The sequence below is a fragment of the Cyprinodon tularosa genome, unplaced genomic scaffold (genome assembly GCF_016077235.1).
Source record: "Cyprinodon tularosa strain WSP-4 unplaced genomic scaffold, ASM1607723v1 ctg9, whole genome shotgun sequence".
NCBI classification, from domain to species: domain Eukaryota; kingdom Metazoa; phylum Chordata; class Actinopteri; order Cyprinodontiformes; family Cyprinodontidae; genus Cyprinodon; species Cyprinodon tularosa.
In genome coordinates, this window is record NW_024039673.1 from 1,326,657 (window position 1) to 1,346,664 (window position 20,008).

At 39.0% G+C, this 20,008-nt stretch overlaps 1 protein-coding gene across 1 annotated transcript; it reads left to right on the forward strand.

The window, feature by feature from the left end:
* Nucleotides 1-1,684: 1,684 nt before the first annotated feature.
* Nucleotides 1,685-15,769, forward strand: heatr6 (HEAT repeat containing 6). The gene is made up of 20 exons (XM_038274031.1): nt 1,685-1,998; nt 2,081-2,188; nt 5,202-5,342; nt 5,596-5,711; nt 6,169-6,283; nt 6,362-6,463; nt 6,550-6,705; nt 6,795-7,039; nt 7,317-7,491; nt 7,588-7,794; nt 9,683-9,782; nt 9,863-10,245; nt 10,319-10,441; nt 10,543-10,629; nt 11,546-11,680; nt 11,761-11,883; nt 11,959-12,083; nt 14,619-14,715; nt 14,810-15,014; nt 15,155-15,769. Exons 1-20 carry the CDS (start codon nt 1,705-1,707, stop codon nt 15,724-15,726), a joined length of 3,609 nt encoding a protein of 1,202 aa, XP_038129959.1. The 5' UTR covers nt 1,685-1,704; the 3' UTR covers nt 15,727-15,769.
* The last annotated feature ends 4,239 nt before the right edge of the window (nt 15,770-20,008 follow it).

The following is a 20,008-nucleotide window of genomic DNA, read 5'->3' on the forward strand; positions in this document are numbered from 1 at the left end:
GCTGTTATGGAAGTCCCAAATCTCATTGTATCTGTCACAGAATATAATGACAATAAAGGCTTTTTGACTTTGACTTTTTTGGAGGTGTCTGTGGGGGGGTTGGAGTCTGGGACTCTCTAAATGGGAGTGCTGCCCCACACGAAGCAGTCCCGGATGAAGCAGCTAAAGAGCAGAAAGGAAACACTGGTAGTAGTGGTTACTGGCAGAGGTGGATAATCCAAGTCCAGAAAGTAAAATGGCTTTTAGGAGGTTACTTCCAACCAAATGCAATTTCTAGCCCCACAATGTAGACAAATAACATGAGGGTCTAACTTGGTTAACTGAACAAGATGGAGGAAAACATGCAGGAGTTTTACTTACTGGATCTGGATTATCTACCTCTGGCATTTAGAAAAACAATACAGACAAAGACTCTGTATAATCAGTCAAAAATTCAGTTGAAGAGTACAGGAGTCACTTTCGTTATTCCAGATCTAAATATCATATCAAGTCATAGAGTTAGTGATAATTTGTCTGTTTACACAGGAGAGCTAGTGGCATTAATGCTTGTACTACTTTGGGTTGAAGAAGCAAAACCTGACTCAGTTATTGTTTGTTCAGATTCTAACAGTGCTCTAACTAGTGTTAAGGAAATTAACTTAGTATATCCATCCATCCATTTTCTGTCAGGCTTATCCCAAGTGGGGTCGCGAGGGGTGCTGGTGCCTATCTCCAGCTGTCTACGGGCGAGAGGAGGGGTACAGCCTGGACAGGTTGCCACTCCGTCGCAGGGCAACACAGAGGAACAGGATAAACAACTTTCACACACACACACACACACACACACACACACACACACCTAAGGACAATATAGAGAAACCATTTAACCTAACAGTCGTGTTTCTAGACTGTGGGAGGAAGCCGGAGTACCCGGAGAGAACCCACACATGCTCAGGGAGAACATGCAAACTCCATGCAGAAAGAGTTGGGAATCTAACCCAGATGTGTTTGCTGCAAGGCGGCAGGGGTACCCAATTTAATTCAGTATAATTTTATACTATATATAAACATATTTTATGACTATGAAAATTGTTAAATTGTAGATTCACACTGCAGGCATCAAAACTATAAATTAACATAAGGAATTATATACTTAACAAAAAAGTGGGAAACAACTGGAAATGTGTCTTATATTTTAGGTTCTTCAAAGTAGACACCTTTTGCTTAACTTACTGCTTCGCACACTCTTGGCATTCTCTTGATGATATAAATATAATTTAAATCCTCCATAGGAGTGAAGGGGCATGAGCTGCCATGACTTATATGCTAAAAAAGCAGCACAGAAAACCCAAGTGGAAATTACCATCAGGTACAGTAAAGCAGAAATTTTATATATAGTGAAAAAAAAAGTGGCCAGTGAAGATTTGGAAGGAAGAATGGGACAGATCATGTAAAGGGAGACATTTGTACAGAATTCAAAATGTCATTCTGATAAGAAAAACAAGTAAAGAGAGAATGGAGGAGGATATTATAAGGAGACCGGGACACACATGACTTAATAATATACAAATACAAACAAAGATGACAGGTATATTTTTTCGTTTTTAAGGAAAGCAGGTTTATACTATAGAATGTAGGTCAGTTTTAAATTCTGATTCACTCTTCTATCCAGAAGGTGGCGGTGTTTCTCGCCAGTCGCCACTAAACAGTAGAAGAAGAAGAAACATGTCGGCTTCCGTAGGCGCGGTGGCACCGGCTTTCAGCCGTTCTGCCGTCTCTTCTTTCACCTCCATGGCTCTGTCCGCCGAGGCCCCCCCGTTCCATCCCAGAGGTGTGGATGCCCCACAGCCAGACTCTCTGTCGGAGGCAGAGAAACAGTTTTCTCGCTGCGCCGCTAAACTCCGATCCTTACGGGCAGACAGCGGGCAGCTGAGAGAGGAGCTCAACCAGCTGTTTGACCAGCTGCTTTCAGAGAATTATAACAGGAGCTGTGAGCTCCCCATCACCATCAGACCAGAGGTAACACCTTGTCCACCTGCAGCCGGGCTTCTGTTATTCTGGCTTTCCTGCTTGGTCTGATAATTTCCATTTCTTTTCCCAGGATGTTTGCATCCTACTGAAGCACGCCAGCGGTCTAGTCCCTCTAAACCAAGAACATTTAGTTGTCAAATTCTGCCAACTAGTCCATCACCTCCTGAACCAGCTGAAGGTAAGAACCAGGAGGGTGCAGTGGAAACAGTTCAATCTATATTAACCACACTGGATCAACAGGAACAGGAAAGAGCACTGTGTATTTCACAAATGATGAAGCCCCTACTAATAAATTCCAAAAAAGTACAAAAAAACAAACCAAAAAACAACAACAATCCACTGGAACGGATCACAAGCTTTTTCAATTAAAAATGTCAGAATTAGCATTGAGTTCAAAGCTTTATAGTTTGGACCAAAAACAAAGCCTTGTGTTGGCTTAGAAAACATGCAAATTGATCCGGAAGAACAGGTCCACCCCTTAGTAATGGGGAGTTGCTGAGGTCTTTGTTATCCTGCAATACCTGATACTGGTCTATGCCTCTGAAAGTGGGTCGTTAGGGGCATTGTTGAGATGTTTTGGTCCCCTAATAATAAAGCTACACAAAAAAAAAAATACATGCTGTCATGATTAATCATTAATGGTTCTGCTTAATATACATAATAAATGCATTGAACAGTGGTTATTTATGCTGTTGTGGTTCTAGAGCAAGTTTATTAGGGTGGGGCCAGTGTTTTTCATTGGGACACAGAAAAAAAAGAATGAACAACAAACAGGGCTGAAGTTCATTGTCTGGTATATAAAGAGAACCAAAGACTCGTTTTAAGCCTGGAAACCTCAAGTCTAGCTTATGAATATTAAATTCAGTACGGTCTCCGCCAAGTGACGTCAATTGTTTACCTCGGGCGCGGTACACTATGCCTTTTCCACTTAAAATGGCGTCTTAGCAACAAATGTCACGTGACTGGCGGAGACCGATTTTCCTAAATCCGCCCCTGTTTTCAGGCTTATGTTAACTGTAATGACTTATCTTGGACAGGCTGCTATGTAAACAGGCCTTTAGTCCTTCGTTTAGCTATGCTGCGGTTGTTTACACTACACCTTTTCCAACTAAAATGGCGTCTCAAGGCACTTTACAATTCACCAGATATGACAGTCAAATTGATTCAAAGTTTCCTATCTAAGGAAAACCAGTTGATTGCATCGACTTATTGACTCGGATGCAATCCCTCACACTAAGCATGCTTGTAGCGACAGTGGAGAGAAAAAAAACTCCCTTTTAACAGGAAGAAGCCTCCAGCAGAACCAGGCTTAGTGTGAGCGGGCATCTGCAGAGGCCGACTGGGGTTCAAGGAGACAGAAGCAGAGATACAAAAAGCAGCTGTAAAAGGTGGCCCCGTCCAGGAAACCCACAGCTAGGCAGACAATATCCGAGCCAGTTCCCATGTCAGAGGATGAAGAGAGCACATCCAGCCAGTCACAGTCAGAGAAACAGGACTACACTGGAAAACAGGCTGATCTCCAACATCTATAAACAAAGTTGTTGATTGCAGCTGCCACAGCCAAACAGGAACCAATGAGGAGAAGCTACTATGAAAAAAGGCAGTGAGAGCATAATTTTAAGAGGGATTAAACTAACAGATTCTGCAGAGTGGATGGATAGAGATAGAATGAAGCAAAACTATAAAATAGGGGTCCCTATGTCCTCCAGAAGTCTAAGCCAATAGCAGCATAGGTATAAAGTTAGCTCAGGATCTCAATCACAATCTTAAAGCACTTTACAGAGACATTTCAACCAGATACAGAAAACTCTGATCTTATGTCCATATGCAGTGCAGACCAAAAGGTTGGACACACCTTCTCATTCAAAGAGTTTTCTTTGTTTTCATGACTATGAAATTTGTAGATTCACACTGAAGGCATAAAAACTATTAATATTAACACATGTGGAATTATATACTTAACAAAAAAGTTGTTTCACATACCACGAGAGGGATACCACGCACTAGCTTCCTGGATGTTGCCATGACAACATAACTTCTGTGAACTTGTGTTGATTAGACCTCAAAATAATTAAATAAAAATATAAATACACATAATAGTAAAATGAAAATTGTCAAAATAATTTCCAAAAATATTCACAAGAAATTTATATATTGTGGAAAGTATTTTTAATAAATACATTTTTAATAAATGAAAAAAAAAACCCTAGTGGTCCCTGAATGCATTGCAAGGGGTACATGAAAATATTTTATTTCCTTGGGAACAAAATAAGGCTGGGATTGATTTCCTTCTGTTTTATTGAAAAATAAAACAAGTTTTTACCAACCAAACAGTAATTTTTTGTTATATGTTTGAGTTCACCAACAGCTTCGACAAACATCAAAACCAAGCAGAGGAACAGACTGAATGTAGAGAACAGCTGTTTATTACACAGGTGTATCAGAGCTCATCAAAGCAGCTCAGGTGTCTAGATAAAAACAAAATAAAACTCAGTCAGTCTAACTATAAGTTTCGTTCTGTATTTTGTTCCAAATTCATCAAGTTTAAATGTGATTATAAGGGAGTTACCCAGGGGAGCTCCAGTTTTATAAAGGCAGATTTATAGTATGGTTTTATTTTGTATTTATTTTAATTACCTACTAACTTCCAGGCATCATATTTATGTTTTATTTTATTTGAGATGGAAAGAATAAAATGCCTAAAAATAAAATGCTTAAGTTAAAAGATTAAGTAAAATAATTTGTATTTTATAATTAATTACTGTAAGTTCCACTTTTGGATAGTGAACAAGACTGGAGGGGGACTCATGGTGAGACAGAATGGCCAAAGGGCTACACAAGTCAAGGTTTGAGAAACACTGATCTATAATAAGTGTCTCTTTAGAATTATGGGAAAAAAAAGAATATTTTTAAGATATTTGTTGTGTGTCTTCACCAGTTCTGAGCATCTTTAGGCATCACTTTTCAATAATCTAAACCTTTCTGTAGTAACTCTGGGTGTTTAAGGTTATTTTTCTACTAGAAGACAATCATCCATCCGGTGATCAAGTCTTTTTTTTATCCTTTCAACAGGTTTTTTTCCAAACATTCCTTGTATTTGACTATATGTATATTTTAACCATTGGTGAGCAGTAACAATGCTGCCGCATCACTATATGAACCCATCTTTGTTCTGGTTGAATGTTTTCAAGGTAATAATGGATGAACAGACGCTGGACGTTCTGGTAAACTACACCGCCAATGCCATGAAGCAATGCAGTACCTGGACCCACTCTGATGTCCTGCTGGCACTTTCCACAGTAGTGTATGGGAATGGATCTCAGTGCCATCAGGTAGATCCTGTTGCTGTTTTATTTTGTTTTAAAAATTATATATATATATATATATATATATATATATATATATATATATACTAACCTTAATCTATTCTCGTATAAACTTTAAACGGTGTCTGTTATAAGGGCTGACCTTTATAAATACATCGATGAGTCTTAAGTTTTAGTATTTGTTCTAATCAGATGACTTGTTAAAGTGGAACAACATTGGTCACCTTTCTGTCACATTGAATATTTTTCTCCTTCGCAGCTCATCAGTGACTTGCTTTGTGATGATGGCGTCATTATGCAGTACAGTTCTCCGTCTCAGCCCAATATTGAGTTGCGTCATGTTGCCCTGACCTGCATGGCCAACATCTGCCTCAGGTAGGCTTCCTTAGAAGGAAATCTTTCATACCTCATATAATACTGCACCCATTTTTAATGGGTTGTTTTCTAAACCAAACAAAAATTAAAGCTTATTACAATGAAGCATTTTTTATTCAGACTCCTTACGCTTTAAATTAAATCCTGTGCAATCACGAACCTTTTTAAGTCACCTAGCAGTTAGTTTGTGTGTATTATAATTTGCGTTCATAACGATAGAATTCCCATGCTTAATCATGGTGGTGGAAGCATCTTTATGCACGATCTAAATAATGATATAGTAGGGCTGTAACGACATGTGTCTTTGCATCAAGCCAACCAGTACACTACTCCCAGCAGCACAACCCTGTACCGAATAGTTGGATGCAGGATTTGTTTATTTGGATGTTTATTATTTCGTAAAGTTTTTGCCATGTTTTTATTTTGTTTGTTGGCTGGATGTTTTTTTTTTCTGCAGGATTCCTGGTCAGCCACCTTTGGACGATCAGTACAGAGGTGTTTGTTTCCAACTTTTCCTTAAGACACTTCATTCGCCCAAACCTCCCAACACTGATGATCTCTTCTACTGCATGGTACCCTCTACATCGACAGATCACTTGCTAAAAATGCAAATTTAACCAAAGCTAAAGCTCGTTTTGCTGTCTATTAAGGTTGTCCAGGCAGCTCTGAAGGGACTCCAGTTCTGCCTGTCGGGTGGGAAGTGGAAATTTGGAGCAGGAGAGGAGCTTGGATCTGTACTGGCTGCACTGAAGGTGGAAAATCAAGTCATTTTCCTGATAAATATGTCTTGCAAAATTAAGCGTGTGTTAATTTTAATCCGTTTTGGTCCCTTGCATAGCGACTCATGTTCCAGGGAGCTCCTGGTTTGAGTGTTGAATGGCCGGCTGTGCTCTACCCGGCGCCTCTTTCGCAGTATGAAGCTCTCTCTCCACCAAAGCCTGCAGAACCACTAAAAACTTCAGATCCATCGGTGGAGACTGGAAAAGCTTCAGGAGTAAGAGGAGCCTTATTTCTTAATGGCCTTGCTAACTTTAAACATTTATTTGCATTAATTAGATTGTGTTTGCATCTGTCTTTTTCAAGAAAAAAAAGAGGAAATCTAAAGGAAAAGGAAAGAAGACTCAAACTGAGGAGAGTAGAGCGGAGGATGGAGAGGAGGAAGAGAAAGAAGAGGTGTCTGAACTTCCCAGAGGGAGACGAAACGGCGGCAGAGATGATGGGGAGGCTTTACCCAAACCAGCCTCTTTGGATCTCTACCCTTCCTGGAGGATGAACAGCTCTGAATCTGATTTTTCAGACATTGAAGGAAACGCACAAAGCAAATTAAGGTACAAAGAGACCTTTCTATTTACAAGAATGTTTTATTTTTTATTTTTTTCTCTTTCTAGCGAAGGGTAATTTATTATTATTATTTTTTTTTTTTAGTAACACTAACGTCCAATTCATCCTTTGAATATCTTTCCACCAACTGGTCTGGTTTTCCATCTGTCCATCCATTCCTCCTTTTCCTCTATCCATTCATCTCTTTATTTGCTTTCTGACATAAACTCATTCAACATTTTTTATTCTTTAAATATGTTGGACTCTCCCACTTTGCCATTTTAGAGTTTACCAGTGCCGTGTTCGTCAGTTAGCGCTGCACTGTATGCTAGCAGTGGTGAAATCTGTTGAGAAGAGGAGCCTGTATGGATACTGGTCCTCCTTCATCCCCGACTCTCCTGCTGGTGGACCTCCATCTCTAACTCTCCTCACTATTATACTAAAGGACTCCTCACCAAAGGTACAGGCGGTCACTAACATTTGATCCTGTTTTCACCGGTATATCACACTTGGTGTTGAATCCCTGTAATTGTCTTTGTTTTCTTTCTTATTCTAGGTACGATTGTGCGCCCTTCAGGTGCTGTCCGCCATATTGGATGGGTCCCGGCATTTCCTGGCTGCGGCTGAAGATACGGCGTCACCACGTACCTCATACACCCCTTTCTCCTTCCTGCTGGCGGCTGCCATCAGAGAGCTGCACCGCGGCCTCAGCCTGGCTCTGCTGGCTGAGACGTCCTCCCAAACACTCACACAGGTCATAAAGGTGGGAAACTCCATTTATCATTTAATACATAGACGGCACTCCAAAAGAGGTTTTTGTAAATCAGTTTGTTGTAGTTAGAAAAAGAGTTTTGACTCTCAGAATAATACTCACACTATTCAAATCAATATTCCAAAGGATTTTATAATGATTCTTCCCAGGATGAAAAAGTTGACTTTAGAATTTAATGTCTTTTAAAGATACCCACAGTTGCATTACAGCTACAAATATTATTATAGGTGCCTAGTCCTGTCTAAAATCCCCCACCAAAACCATATAATCATTTTAAAATGAAACATTAATAAAGGGTCTGTCCAGTCGGTGTTCACTTAGTCCTTTTTTAACCAGAAAATGTTTTATTTTTCTTGGCGTGACCAACAGATATAATTATCGTTAGCTATCGCCATCTGCTGGCGGCAATGTTCCCTCTAAACTGCACGCTAATGCTTTCTCAGCACACAGGAAAATCTATGCAGAAATTTTGAGATAAACTGTAACTCAGTTACACTAATAATTTTTTTCTTTGTCATTGTGAATCCTTGTATCCTTGGTTTTAAAACTAAAAACCAAAAATTAAAGAGACAGACCATTGGATCAGCGTTAATTCAGACAATTTTCTGATTGAATAGTCCCTGCGAATTTTGTTACATAATATAGAGAAATGGAGAACCTTTAGCTTCCCATACCAAATTAAATATTATAATAATAATAGAAAAATTAAAAGGGAATGCATTAATCTTAATTTCATTTCGTTTGGGCTCTTATAGCATCTCAGCTTGCTGGATGCTGGACTTTCATAGATATATAGGTAGATATGTATATATCATAGTGTAGGTATGTACACACAAGTTTGGCATCAGTCTGTACATCTGATGCTGCTCACAGTGGTCTTCAGTGTACTCACGGGGCTTGTGTATGTGTCAAGTGACATGTGAAAAATTAGAGGGACAATAGGCTAGCAGTTCTTACTTATGCATCCATTATATTGTTTAGCTGTAGCGAGCACAAGGGCTCATACTGAGCACTACTCGTGTCTTGACATCCGATACTTTTTGCGATTTGCACACTGGATTTTAATTTTTTTAATTTCTTTTCAGTCCTCCACTGAGTGTTGCCTGCCTCCATTGCTTATTTGTTAAAAAGACCTCATGACTAGAGGTCATGAGGTCTTTTTAAGTTTAATACAAAAACACTTAAATTTACTAACAAACCTAGCAAAAACAAAGTATAAAACATATAAATCAAATGTAATAAGTCAACAGGATGCCAACAATAAATGGGAATGAAACCAGAGGGAGCTGCAGTCTTAGAAATGACTATACCCCTTTAAAGGCTTACCATATATATCGTCAGACCTTTCTGACAAAAATCTGCTCCAGCTACAAATAATGCATTCTTTCTCCTCTGAGTGCTCAGTCTAGCAGATAAGTGTTTTTGATTACTGTACGCCTGCTGAATATGATGTTATTAGAACAGATGTGCTGTAATTTAACATGATAAATAATTCAGAAGGTGGCGTTAATGTGCTGTTCAGAGAATTTATCACGACCTTTCCCTATTCATCTTCAGTTTGCCTTTAATTTATTCTCACAGCAATGTCAAATGACCAAAAAGCTGAACATTCTCTAGAATAAAATATTCATATATTTACTGTAACTGAAAATAAAAAAGAGAAGTTTAATTAGCAGTTCATGTTGCTGCTTTGTATGTTTGTAAGTTGTAAATATTTTTAATTCAGACTTCCTCTTTTAAGACTTCTTCCTTTTATGGGTAGGATAACACTATAAGGCGTGCCACACATTTTGAGGGAAAAAAAAGACGTTTATGTGTGCCTTATAGTCGCGAAAATACGGTAATGTGACAGAAATTGTGATCTCCTCCTGTCTGACAGTGCCTGGCGTTCCTGGTAGCCAACGCTCCCTATCATCGCCTCAGACCTGGTCTGCTGAGCCTGCTCTGGAAGCAGATCCGTCCTTATGTGCGCCACAGAGGTCTGTAACCGCTCTCTGCCCTGGAATGATCTCTTTTGCTCCTTAAAGTTCATCTGATTGCAGTAATGCTGTGTCCTCAGATGTGACGGTGCGTGGGGCTGTGTTGAGACTGTATGGCGCCATAGTAACGGCTCAGGCCCCCCTCCCTGAAGTACAGCTTCTCCTCCAGCAACCAGAAAGTCTCAGCAGCGGCAGTTCCTCCGGTATTGTCACTCCACAGGAACCTGCTCTGAGCTGGAGAAACAGGAACGGAGCTTCCTCTCCTGCTCGTACGCCGGCAGCATCCTCTCGCACTCACTCCCCCCACCCTCATACACCAAAGGAGGAGGAGAACTCGTCACCATGGCTGCTGAAGCTGTGCGTATCTCTGGTGACTCACCCCAGAGAGGAGCAATCAGACAGTGAGGGAGCTGGAGGGGGCCCTGCTTTAGAGCCCTCTCAGGTCCGTCTAGAAGCTCTGCAGGTAAGGAAAAAGGAAAATGCTCCAAACACTTACAGGTTCATGCTTATTAATTTTACTCTGAATGCGTCCTCAGGTCTTGTCCCACCTGGTACGAGGTTATTTCCCTCTTGCTCAGTCAAGTCTGAATGAGATTGGGCAGCTGAGCACTCGGTGCCTCGGGGAGATGGACCCCTCCATCCAGCTACATAGTGCAAATGTAACACTTTCCATGCGGAGGAAGCATTTATAAACTTCACTTTAACATGCATTGTTTAGAAAATTGATAAAGCATTGTTTTTTATTTTTATTTTTTTGTAGCTGCTAGAGGAGTTTGGTGCAGGAATAATCCAGCAGTACAGAGCTGAGAATAATGTTCCTGAAAGCTCCAGGATTCCTGTAAATCAAGTGAGAACCTTTGCTCCAGTCTCGGGTCATTATCGCTCTGCATTTAGCAGCATTCATCCATCTATCAACAGCTCAGGCTCTGCTGTCTCTGTCTCACATAATGAGTCTGCCACCACCATGTAAGGCTATGGGGAGATTATGTGAACCTAAACAGTGATTTCCGTCTAACTTGGAAAGAATCTTTGGCTACGTTCACACTGCAGCCTGAAGTGACCCAAATCTGATTTTTTTTTTCCCATATGTGACCTAGATCTGATCTTTTCATGGCAGTCTGAACAACGCAATCCAACCCAGGCCACTTGGCTATGTGGTCCTGAATCCGATACGAATCTGATCTTTTCAAATGCGACCTGTGTGTGAACGGCCAGGCCGGATTAATCCGACCTGAACGCCATTAATACCCGACAAAGGTCACTATTTGGCACGCAGAAGCGTAGCAAAACACAGCAACAACCATGGCGGATAATGATGTGGAGAGCTGTATTTATGTTTAAACATATTGAAAAGATTGAGTTTTTATGGTTGGAAAAGACCGCTAGATGCGCGTCGGCACTATCATCCATGGAGCACGCTGGCCTGTGACGTCATTGCATCCTCTACTGCGCATGTGGGACACTTGCGTTGTATGACTGCAGTTCACACAGGAGAATCACATACAAGTCGCATTTATTTGGAAATATGAACAGCAACGCTGTTTTTCCCCCAAAAAATCAGAATTGGGCATCAAGGCCTGCAGTGTGAAAGTAGCTTTAGTGAAACTGAATATAGGACTTTGACTTTTAGCTTGGATGGCTTTTCCAGGTGGTTGTAGGCATGATTTTATAAAATAATCTTTTTTGAATTTAACAAACAGTTGAGCCCTCTATTCTCAGACCTCTGCACAGTGACCTAATTCAACGCTTGCTCCTGGTTGCAGGTGGTGGCGTTCTGGTCGGATGTGCTGAGCGGGCCGCTGAACGCGGCGCTGCAAAATGAACAACATCCCACGCTACAGGCGAGCGCCTGCGACACGCTCGCCTCCATCCTGCCACAGGCCTTTGCTCAGCTTCCTGTCAGTTTTTTTTTTCTTTAACTTCTAATTTATTAAGCTAAAATTGATATTCATGTGGTTGTTATTGCTGATGCTTAAAGGATAAAACTCAGCTGATGTGCATCACTGTGCTGCTGGGCCTGACTTACGTTGAGAACTATCTGGTGAAGACGGCAGCTGTCAGGGCTTTGGGAGTTTACATCCTGTTCCCTTGTTTAAGAGAGGTGAGTAAAGTGATGATTATAATCTTTGATTTTTAGAGCATCTCCAGATTTCCTCTCATCAAGTTCTCCTCTCAGGATGTGATGTTTGTGGCGGATACTGCGAACATCATCCTGGCTGCCCTCGATGACCGATTTACAAACGTCCGTGCAAAGGCTGCCTGGTCTTTGGGAAACCTCACAGACACCCTTATCATCAACATGTAAGACAGCTCGAGTTAAAAGAGGCGAGAGTTTGGATCCCTGTGCAGTCTTCAAAAAGCCTGAAGTTTTCTTTTACTGTTTTCCAGTTTAGAAAAAGAAAACAGCCTTTTTGAAAAATGTTTTTACGCCCCTTCTATTCTCTAAAATTGAAAAGTCCAATAAAAGCAGCATTTTTTTTTTCATTGATTTCATTTAAATTAAGATGTTTTTATCTGTAGTTTGCTTCACTGCATGTTGATTTCAACATCGTGTCTATTTGTATTTTAAGCTTTAGCTCACGTTCTAAATGCATTATCAAAATCCAAAACGGGATCCTATCGGAAAAACACTAAATAAAGAACCATTTTTGTTATGTCATTATCAGACAAAAGGATAACAAAGTTTTCAATGTTCTCTTTAAAGAATCTGCACTTGGTCTCCATTGTTAATTGCTTTGTTAAAAATTCTGAAAACCAAAGCTAATTTCAGCCACTGTTCTTCCATCATATTTCTGTCCCTCTGTCTCTGTTCCAGTTAACACATTAAATATCAGGAGGGAAAAGGTCCTTAATAGCAGATTTTTTTTTTTTTTACTGTTAATTTTACAGAGCTAGAACAAGATGAAGCTAAAACTTAACGTTCTTTAAAGAGCATATTTATAGACAAAGACACTCCTTCTTAACTGGAAAATGATTGTATTTTTTATACAGTTTTGGCTTGTGCTGCGTTTCACATTCTTTAGTCTCTAGTTAACGATACAGTTACCAAATTAACAATTATTTCCATAATACATGAATCCCCATTTATCATGTCAGCCTTATAACTCATTTATTTACACATTGATTGTTAATTATAGTCTGAAAGTTTTTTTTTTATATAAAAAGAGGTGTTTGCAAAAATAGATATTAATTTGCTTTGCTTGAAGAAAACCAGATTTGATATATGTTTAGGATCATTGTACTGCAAATATAACAAACTGCATGATTTTCAACCTATGCGACTAAGACTGCCCCCTTCCATCCAGCCATTTCCTGTACCTGCTTAGTAGGGCTGGGTGATATGCTCTTAAAATATTATCACGAGGTTGGATAATATTATTGCGATGACGATAAAAGTGAAGCTTTTTAAAGAAGTACTTTTTTGCAGTGTTTCTTAGGTAACTGTATGGATTTCACTGCTTACCACAGCAATCACAATTAATACTCAAATTTGTTTTCCTTGGGACACCAGTTAAATAAAAAATTATTTATTCCACTAAACATCTTGTAGTAACCGCATATAATCATATTCTTTCAGTTTTTAAATGTTCCACTGCATAAAAAAAATACAGAAAATAAGAGAATTTGTTTCTGGAGCTTTTAATCATCATTCATTCTAATTACGCATTTAGACGATAAATTAAAGTTCTTACTATGACTAGAAACTGATAATGATAAACGATGCAAGAAGTGCCCACCCTTAGTGCTTATTGGGTTGCATGTAGGGCTGAAAAATTAATCAGATTTATCCTGATAAATTGATATCAAAATAATCGTTAACTAATTTAGTAATCAATCGTTAACTGGAGCATAGAGACAGTAAAATATGCCTTTAGCTGACAGAGCAACCAATTTAGAGCAGTAATTGTATCAAAACTGTAAGAAAAATTATATAAACATTTTGCATTTAAGATTTTTAAAAAAAATGTGTCAGTTCTGCTCTAAACAGAACTCATAAAGTTTTAGTTTCACCTGATTTAATTTCATTTAAAAAAATCTTCTTTAAAGAACCTTAGGCTAATGAATCGATTAATCGATTAAAAAAAGTTATCGATTTTCAAAATGATCATTAGTTGCAGCGTTTGTTGCACGGCCCTGATGTTACACCTCAGATGAATAAAACACCACCAGGCTTTAATAGGAGAGGAACCACAAACTTCTGGGACACCAGGGTCCTTGTTCATTACAAAAGATGAACATTCACTGAAATTGCGTCTCCTAAGTTGGTCGTTTCAAGAGTGAAAGTCATGTCTGTCAACATGGAGTCAGAAGCCCTCAGGAATATTTTTTTCTTTTGTTCCAGTGCATTAAGAAAATAATGGAGGTTTTTGCCATAGAGACAAGTAATATGTTTTGAGGATTCCACAATGAGGCTTTAAGCTAAGCTTAAATTGGTATGGCAGTAGAGCATAGTGTTGGCAGCATGGTGCTGTGGAATTCTATCATCCTCTTAAATGAAAACTGAAATTTTTGGATGTTTAAACAGGATGATTGTCCCAAAAACAGAATAAAAAAAGGAAAATATGTAGCTTTTAGAAACGTGTGATCTCAGCTGGACTAATTGTTTGTGGACTGGGATTAAAACTCTGATCAGGGACTCAAACCAGCTTAATTTAACTACCATGTATCTATAATACAGTGGTCAATATGTTTTTTTTCTGTTTTAAGGGTCACATCATGTGTAAAGACTGGTAGAAAACGTTGAACTTATTAACAGTGATAATTAGTAACAGGTTTAAGTCTGTATAAGTTTAACCTCCATTGGATACATCATTGGTATCTGGTCTCTGTCTTTAGGGAGAATTTAGGTGGAGATTTCCAGGAAGAACTGTCCGACATGCTTCTGCTGAAGATGCTGCAGGCAGCAAATCGAGCAGCTGCAGACAGAGACAAGGTAAGGAAGTCTTTAATGCCAGAGAGGAGCACATTAACTCCCCAGATTTAGCTTTTTAAACATCGCCTGGTCTGCCTTTTCTCATTTCTTCCAGGTGAAGTGCAATGCAGTGCGAGCACTTGGAAACCTGCTTCACTTCCTGCGTCAGGGTCAGATGACTCGGTCTGTTTTCCAGCGTCCTTTGGAAGATGCAGTTCGAGCTTTGGTGAAAACCGTCCAATCAGAAGCTACGATGAAAGTCAGGTGGAACGCCTGTTATGCACTGGGAAATGCGTTCAGAAATTCCGCCCTGCCGCTCGGTAAATATTCTTATAACTATCATTACATTCTAGAGTTTAAAGTGAAGTTAATCATAATCATTTAGATGTTTCAGGATGAATGTAGTTCGGTGCTGAATTTCCTTCTTTTTATTTGTTGGACTTGTGTGTCTTCCTGACAGAGACAGCGCCGTGGTCTGAGGATGCCTTCTCTGCCCTCTGCCACGTGGTCACCTCCTGCAAAAACTTCAAAGTCCGCATCAAATCAGCTGCTGCTCTCGCAGTCCCAGCGCAGCGGAGCTGCTATGGGGACACGAAGCGCTTCAGCTGCGTCTGGCGCTCTCTGGCCACGGCCCTCGAAAACAGCGAAGATGCCGTCAACTTCCTGGAGTACCGCTACAGCGCCTGCCTCCGACACACGCTGTCAGGGGCCCTGCTGCATCTGCTCAGTCTCAGCGAGCTGCAGGACATGCCTGGACTCAGCGCGGCGTTGGCTGGGGAGGAGGGCAGGGGTGTTAGAGAGCATTTAATCAAGTATCTTACAGTGGAGGAAGAAGAAGGAAAAACAGATGAAGCTGGAGAAGAGAGGAACTCTGGGGAGGAAAATAACGGCCCTCAGCAGAGAAGGGTTCAACTCCAGCAGACGGTCGTCAGGCTGAAGAGCCTAAAGGCAGAAGAGGAGGGAGGGGCGGAGGAGAAGGAGGCCGTGGTTCGTTTCCTGGAGGATCTGTTAAGGATATGTGAGGAAATTTAGAAATGTGCTTTTATAATCTGATTTCACTGCAAGTCAGACAAACTGGATTAAAAAGGAAAGGAAGAGCAGATCAGTCATGAACCACATGTTATAATACTGACGTCCATCTGGTTGGTCCACACTACATTGACTTTGACTAAGAGGATCATGTCTGTAGCTTTTAGAACATGTTAATGTTAACGATGCACACAGATTTCTCAGGACTCGCCATCGCTGTGCCTCAGGCTGTCCAACCCTGTGCAGCATTTTGACAGGAATCTCAGAAATCAGACAGGAGGTGAGACAGAGTGGCAAAATAAACGATCTGCCTTGGGAAAATACAGATTAAAATGTTCATATCATAAAGTAGAAACTGTCAGTTTCTGATCATAGAAATAAAACGGTTCATTAATCTGGCTTTAATTGCTTGATGCCAGTTTTTAAAGTTGATGAACTCTATAGTTACAAGCTATGTATTAAAGAAGGGTCCCTAAAACTAACTGTTTGTTTAGAAGATTACTTGACAAACCATTCAGTTCCTGGGGAGGTAACACGGCTTTCCTTCAATACAGTAACCTACCATTTCAGTTCTGTTTATTTATATTGCGCCAATTCACAACATGTAATCTTAGCTTAGAGACGCTTCAGTCGCATCATGCAGACTGATTAGTTCTACTTAAAGGAAAACTAGCTGACTGCATCAAGTCATTGGCTTCAATGAGACAGGAGCAGATATACAAGAGGAACACAGAAGCGCTGATCTATAAATAAGTTCTATGTTTGAAAAGGTAACGGCTAACTAGCTTCATGGGTGGCTCGCTCTGGGAAGGTAACAGGCAGGTGAACTCTGAGCCAGTTTTCATGCCAAAGAGCACACAGTTAGTCACAATAAAAGCTGATTTTATATATTTCTATATCTAGCAGAGAAACCGGATTAAGCACTGAAAAAAACAGGCCCAACTCTATTATTTATAATTGGAGGTGTTGATGTTGTTAGTAGACTGTGATGAAGGTTTTCTGCAGTCTTGGGATGAAGTGTCAGTCCCTAGTGAAAAGACACAATGCCTTGCACAAGTATTCACACCCCTTCAGCTTTAACATCCTTGACTTTCACATATTTAAATTTATTGTGAAATGGGAAGAAAAATGTGAATGGTTTCATTTCTTTTTTTAAATAAAATCCCGAGTTGGACTAGACTTGATGCCGGGAAATTTTAAAACAGATTTCCCTTTCTTTTCAAAAAACACTGAATGTTCAGTCGATTTACGATAACAACTTTGAAAATATTTTAAACTGTATGGAAGCAATATCTCAGCATCAAAAAGGTGATCATAGTTTATGTCACAATAAGGTTTCTATAAGGGCTCAAATTCTTAAACTTTTGTTTCATTGACTTTAAAATATTTAGGAATAAAAAGGTTTGAGCTAGGGTTAGAAAAAGTAATATATGTTCCTCTTTGACTCACATGTGTGACAAAAAAAGGCATCAATAGAGATTAGAGACACAAGGATGAAATGTAACTGAAAGCTGATCAAATCTTGCAGGTAAAAAAAAAGTTAACATAAATGTTCAATGACGCAGTTTTTTTTTTTATGACATTGTTTTTTTTCGATGCATACATGCTTTCGTACATTATGGACCTTGCCTGCTCTATAGATTACCGGGTAGTTAAAATGTCATGATCCACACTGTCATCTCCTGTCAACCTCTCGTCTTTGACACTCAGACCAGCTTTGCTCGCCCTTCAGCAGTGGCTGAAAGGGGGAAATACTGCAATCCTTGGACTAGTTAACCTTTTAGACAGAAACCGTATGTTATTTGCCACTGAATCTACTTCCTTGAACAAATGAAAAACCAAAAAATTACGAATTCAGAAGCAACAAAGATGTGAGAAATGATCTTATGTTCAGCCTGTTACATCTGTCATTCAAATATGTTTTCCTCTGAACAGCTTAAGTTTGTTAATGTAAAAAAAAAAAGAAGCGTGCATAGGTTAAGCAGACTTTGAGGTTTTTTAATTTTGAAAAGATCCTAATGAATCTTCCTCAGGAAAACCAAACCTTGATCATGTCTCTCTAAAGTCATACCTGTAGTTTCTGTAGTTTTGCATCAAATAAAACGTTAAAAAAGCCCCCAAAAAATTATAACAGCACTTTATCGGATGAGTCCTAGTTCCATTTTACACTCCCTATTGTTGCATTTCCATTGTACTATATTTGTTTTCCTAATTTTAATGCCATACAAAATCTGTTGTCTTAACTTTTCCCCATCACTGAGGAAAACTCTTATGTGGAAGTAAATACATGAGAATACCTTTATAGATTTTTCTGTAAATTATTTCTTATAATTGTCATCTTTGTTATTGCTCCTATAATAATAAACATTCATTTGCATAAACAAAGTGTATTTGTCCACCCAATGCTTTAGGCAATATATTAGTTATGTTAAGGTAAACTATATTTTAAGAAAACCTATAATTAGTTTGTAAATCTAAATCAAATCTGGACATCAATGTGATTAATTGCAGTTATTCAATATAACTGACAAATTTACTTGCAACAAACCATGTCATCATCATTAGACCAGTATTGGGTCTGGTGACGTTAGATGGACATACAAAATATTTAATTATAAAGAGTAATTGAACGGTAAACTCTCATAACTCCTGTTTTCTTTATGCACTGCTGATAACTGGCTGATCTCTACATTTGATCTGCAGCACCAGCTTCCTGCTGTGCCTCTTAAATCACATAGAAACAGCCAGGGTGTATTTAATCGCAATGTGCAATAACCTGAGTGTTTTGTGCACCTGAGGCTGAATTTAAAGCCTTTTAAAATTGGTAAAGGCCAGATATGCAAAACCTTGATCCATACAATTTGTTATACCACCCATCACTTCATGTTGCTGCTCACAATTTTAGTATTTAAAGTAGAATACAATGAAATTCGAATAAGAAAATCAAGAGTCTACAATAATTGACAGGAATGGTCAAACATTACACAGAATGCATCGTTCTGATGGGTTAAATATTACCCGTTTTATTCTGTTCTGGTTTGTAATCAAGGCTAAAATTTGGAGACAATGTTTTATTTTCTTAGACTTTACTGCTATAATGTTGGTGTGCTTTTGTCAGATGTTTGTAATGTAGCATACATTTAGTTTTAATGTAAAGTGTATCCAGTTTATGCACAGTAAGTCTTTATTGCCCATCTATTAGTTTAAGACTTTCATAACCTGTTTGGGTTAACTATGGGTTAACTATTGGATTAAGATCTGGATGTTCCTTTGCTTTAAACTATAGTTTAAATGTTTTTATTCTTAAGCCAAATGCTTCTCTATTTTTCCTTTATACACAGAGCCTATAATGGTGAAAATAATATTGGCCATCTTTTAATGTCTCTTGTTCTTTGAGCAAACTAACTTTTAGAGAATAATTTGATTAGGACAGTTTGGGGGAAGATTGTAAGTGAAGCAGCTTCAGAGGGGAAGAAACCTTGCAGCTTCCTTGCTGATGTGACTCCGGCCTCATGGCAGCATTGAAGTGTTTTTGACCGGCCAATCAGATTTCCAGATTTCCCAAACAGATTTTATGCTGTCTAATTCTTGTTCTTCTTACAGAATATCAATTTAAGTTTTGAGCTGTTTGCAACAAACAAATGCAACATGTGAAAACAGGACTTTATAGGATAAGTCCTTGCATTGCACTTTATATTGCAGCAAAAAAAAAAAAAAAGATTTGGATGTTTTCTTCAGGGGTACAAATTTCTTTTTTGACTAGGCCAGGGCCAAAAGTTGCTGCCTCTCTCTGCAGAAACCTTCACACATCCCTGTTGCTATTTGTTAGCAAGCTCTGCACTGGTGGGAATCTGGTCTGTTCACAATCCTTTTTCAGAGATGCTCCTGGTCACTGAAGGCTTTGGGACTGAATGAGTAGTGGATTCGGGATCAGTCTTCTAATAACCATGTCCTAGTATATGAAAGTGTTAATGACATTGCGTTTTTTTTTTTTTTTTTTTTTTTTTTTTTTTTAAATCTGCTATTTTCTTTTGTATACTCATTCTTCATAACCATCTACAATGAATGCAAACAATAATGGCTGTCAAGAAATTAAATGTCAATCAAACAAGAAACTAAGAAACAATCAAGAGTCAACAATCAAGAACCAACAATTAAAACAAGTAAATCTGAGGGAAAGAGTATTATTAAAGAAAAACTGATGGAAAAATGGCAAAAAAGGTGGGATGAAGAAAAAAAAGAGGGTTTTATAAAACTCAGAACATATTAGGAAAAAGAATAAATA

Bases quoted from the DNA above. Each gene is read 5' to 3' on its own strand.
- heatr6 (XM_038274031.1), top strand. From the start codon at position 1,705: ATGTCGGCTTCCGTAGGCGCGGTGGCACCGGCTTTCAGCCGTTCTGCC. The intron at 2,189-5,201 runs GTAAGAACCAGG...AATGTTTTCAAG, and splicing joins ACCTCCTGAACCAGCTGAAG to GTAATAATGGATGAACAGAC. The intron at 10,246-10,318 runs GTAAGGAAAAAG...ATGCGTCCTCAG, and splicing joins TCCGTCTAGAAGCTCTGCAG to GTCTTGTCCCACCTGGTACG.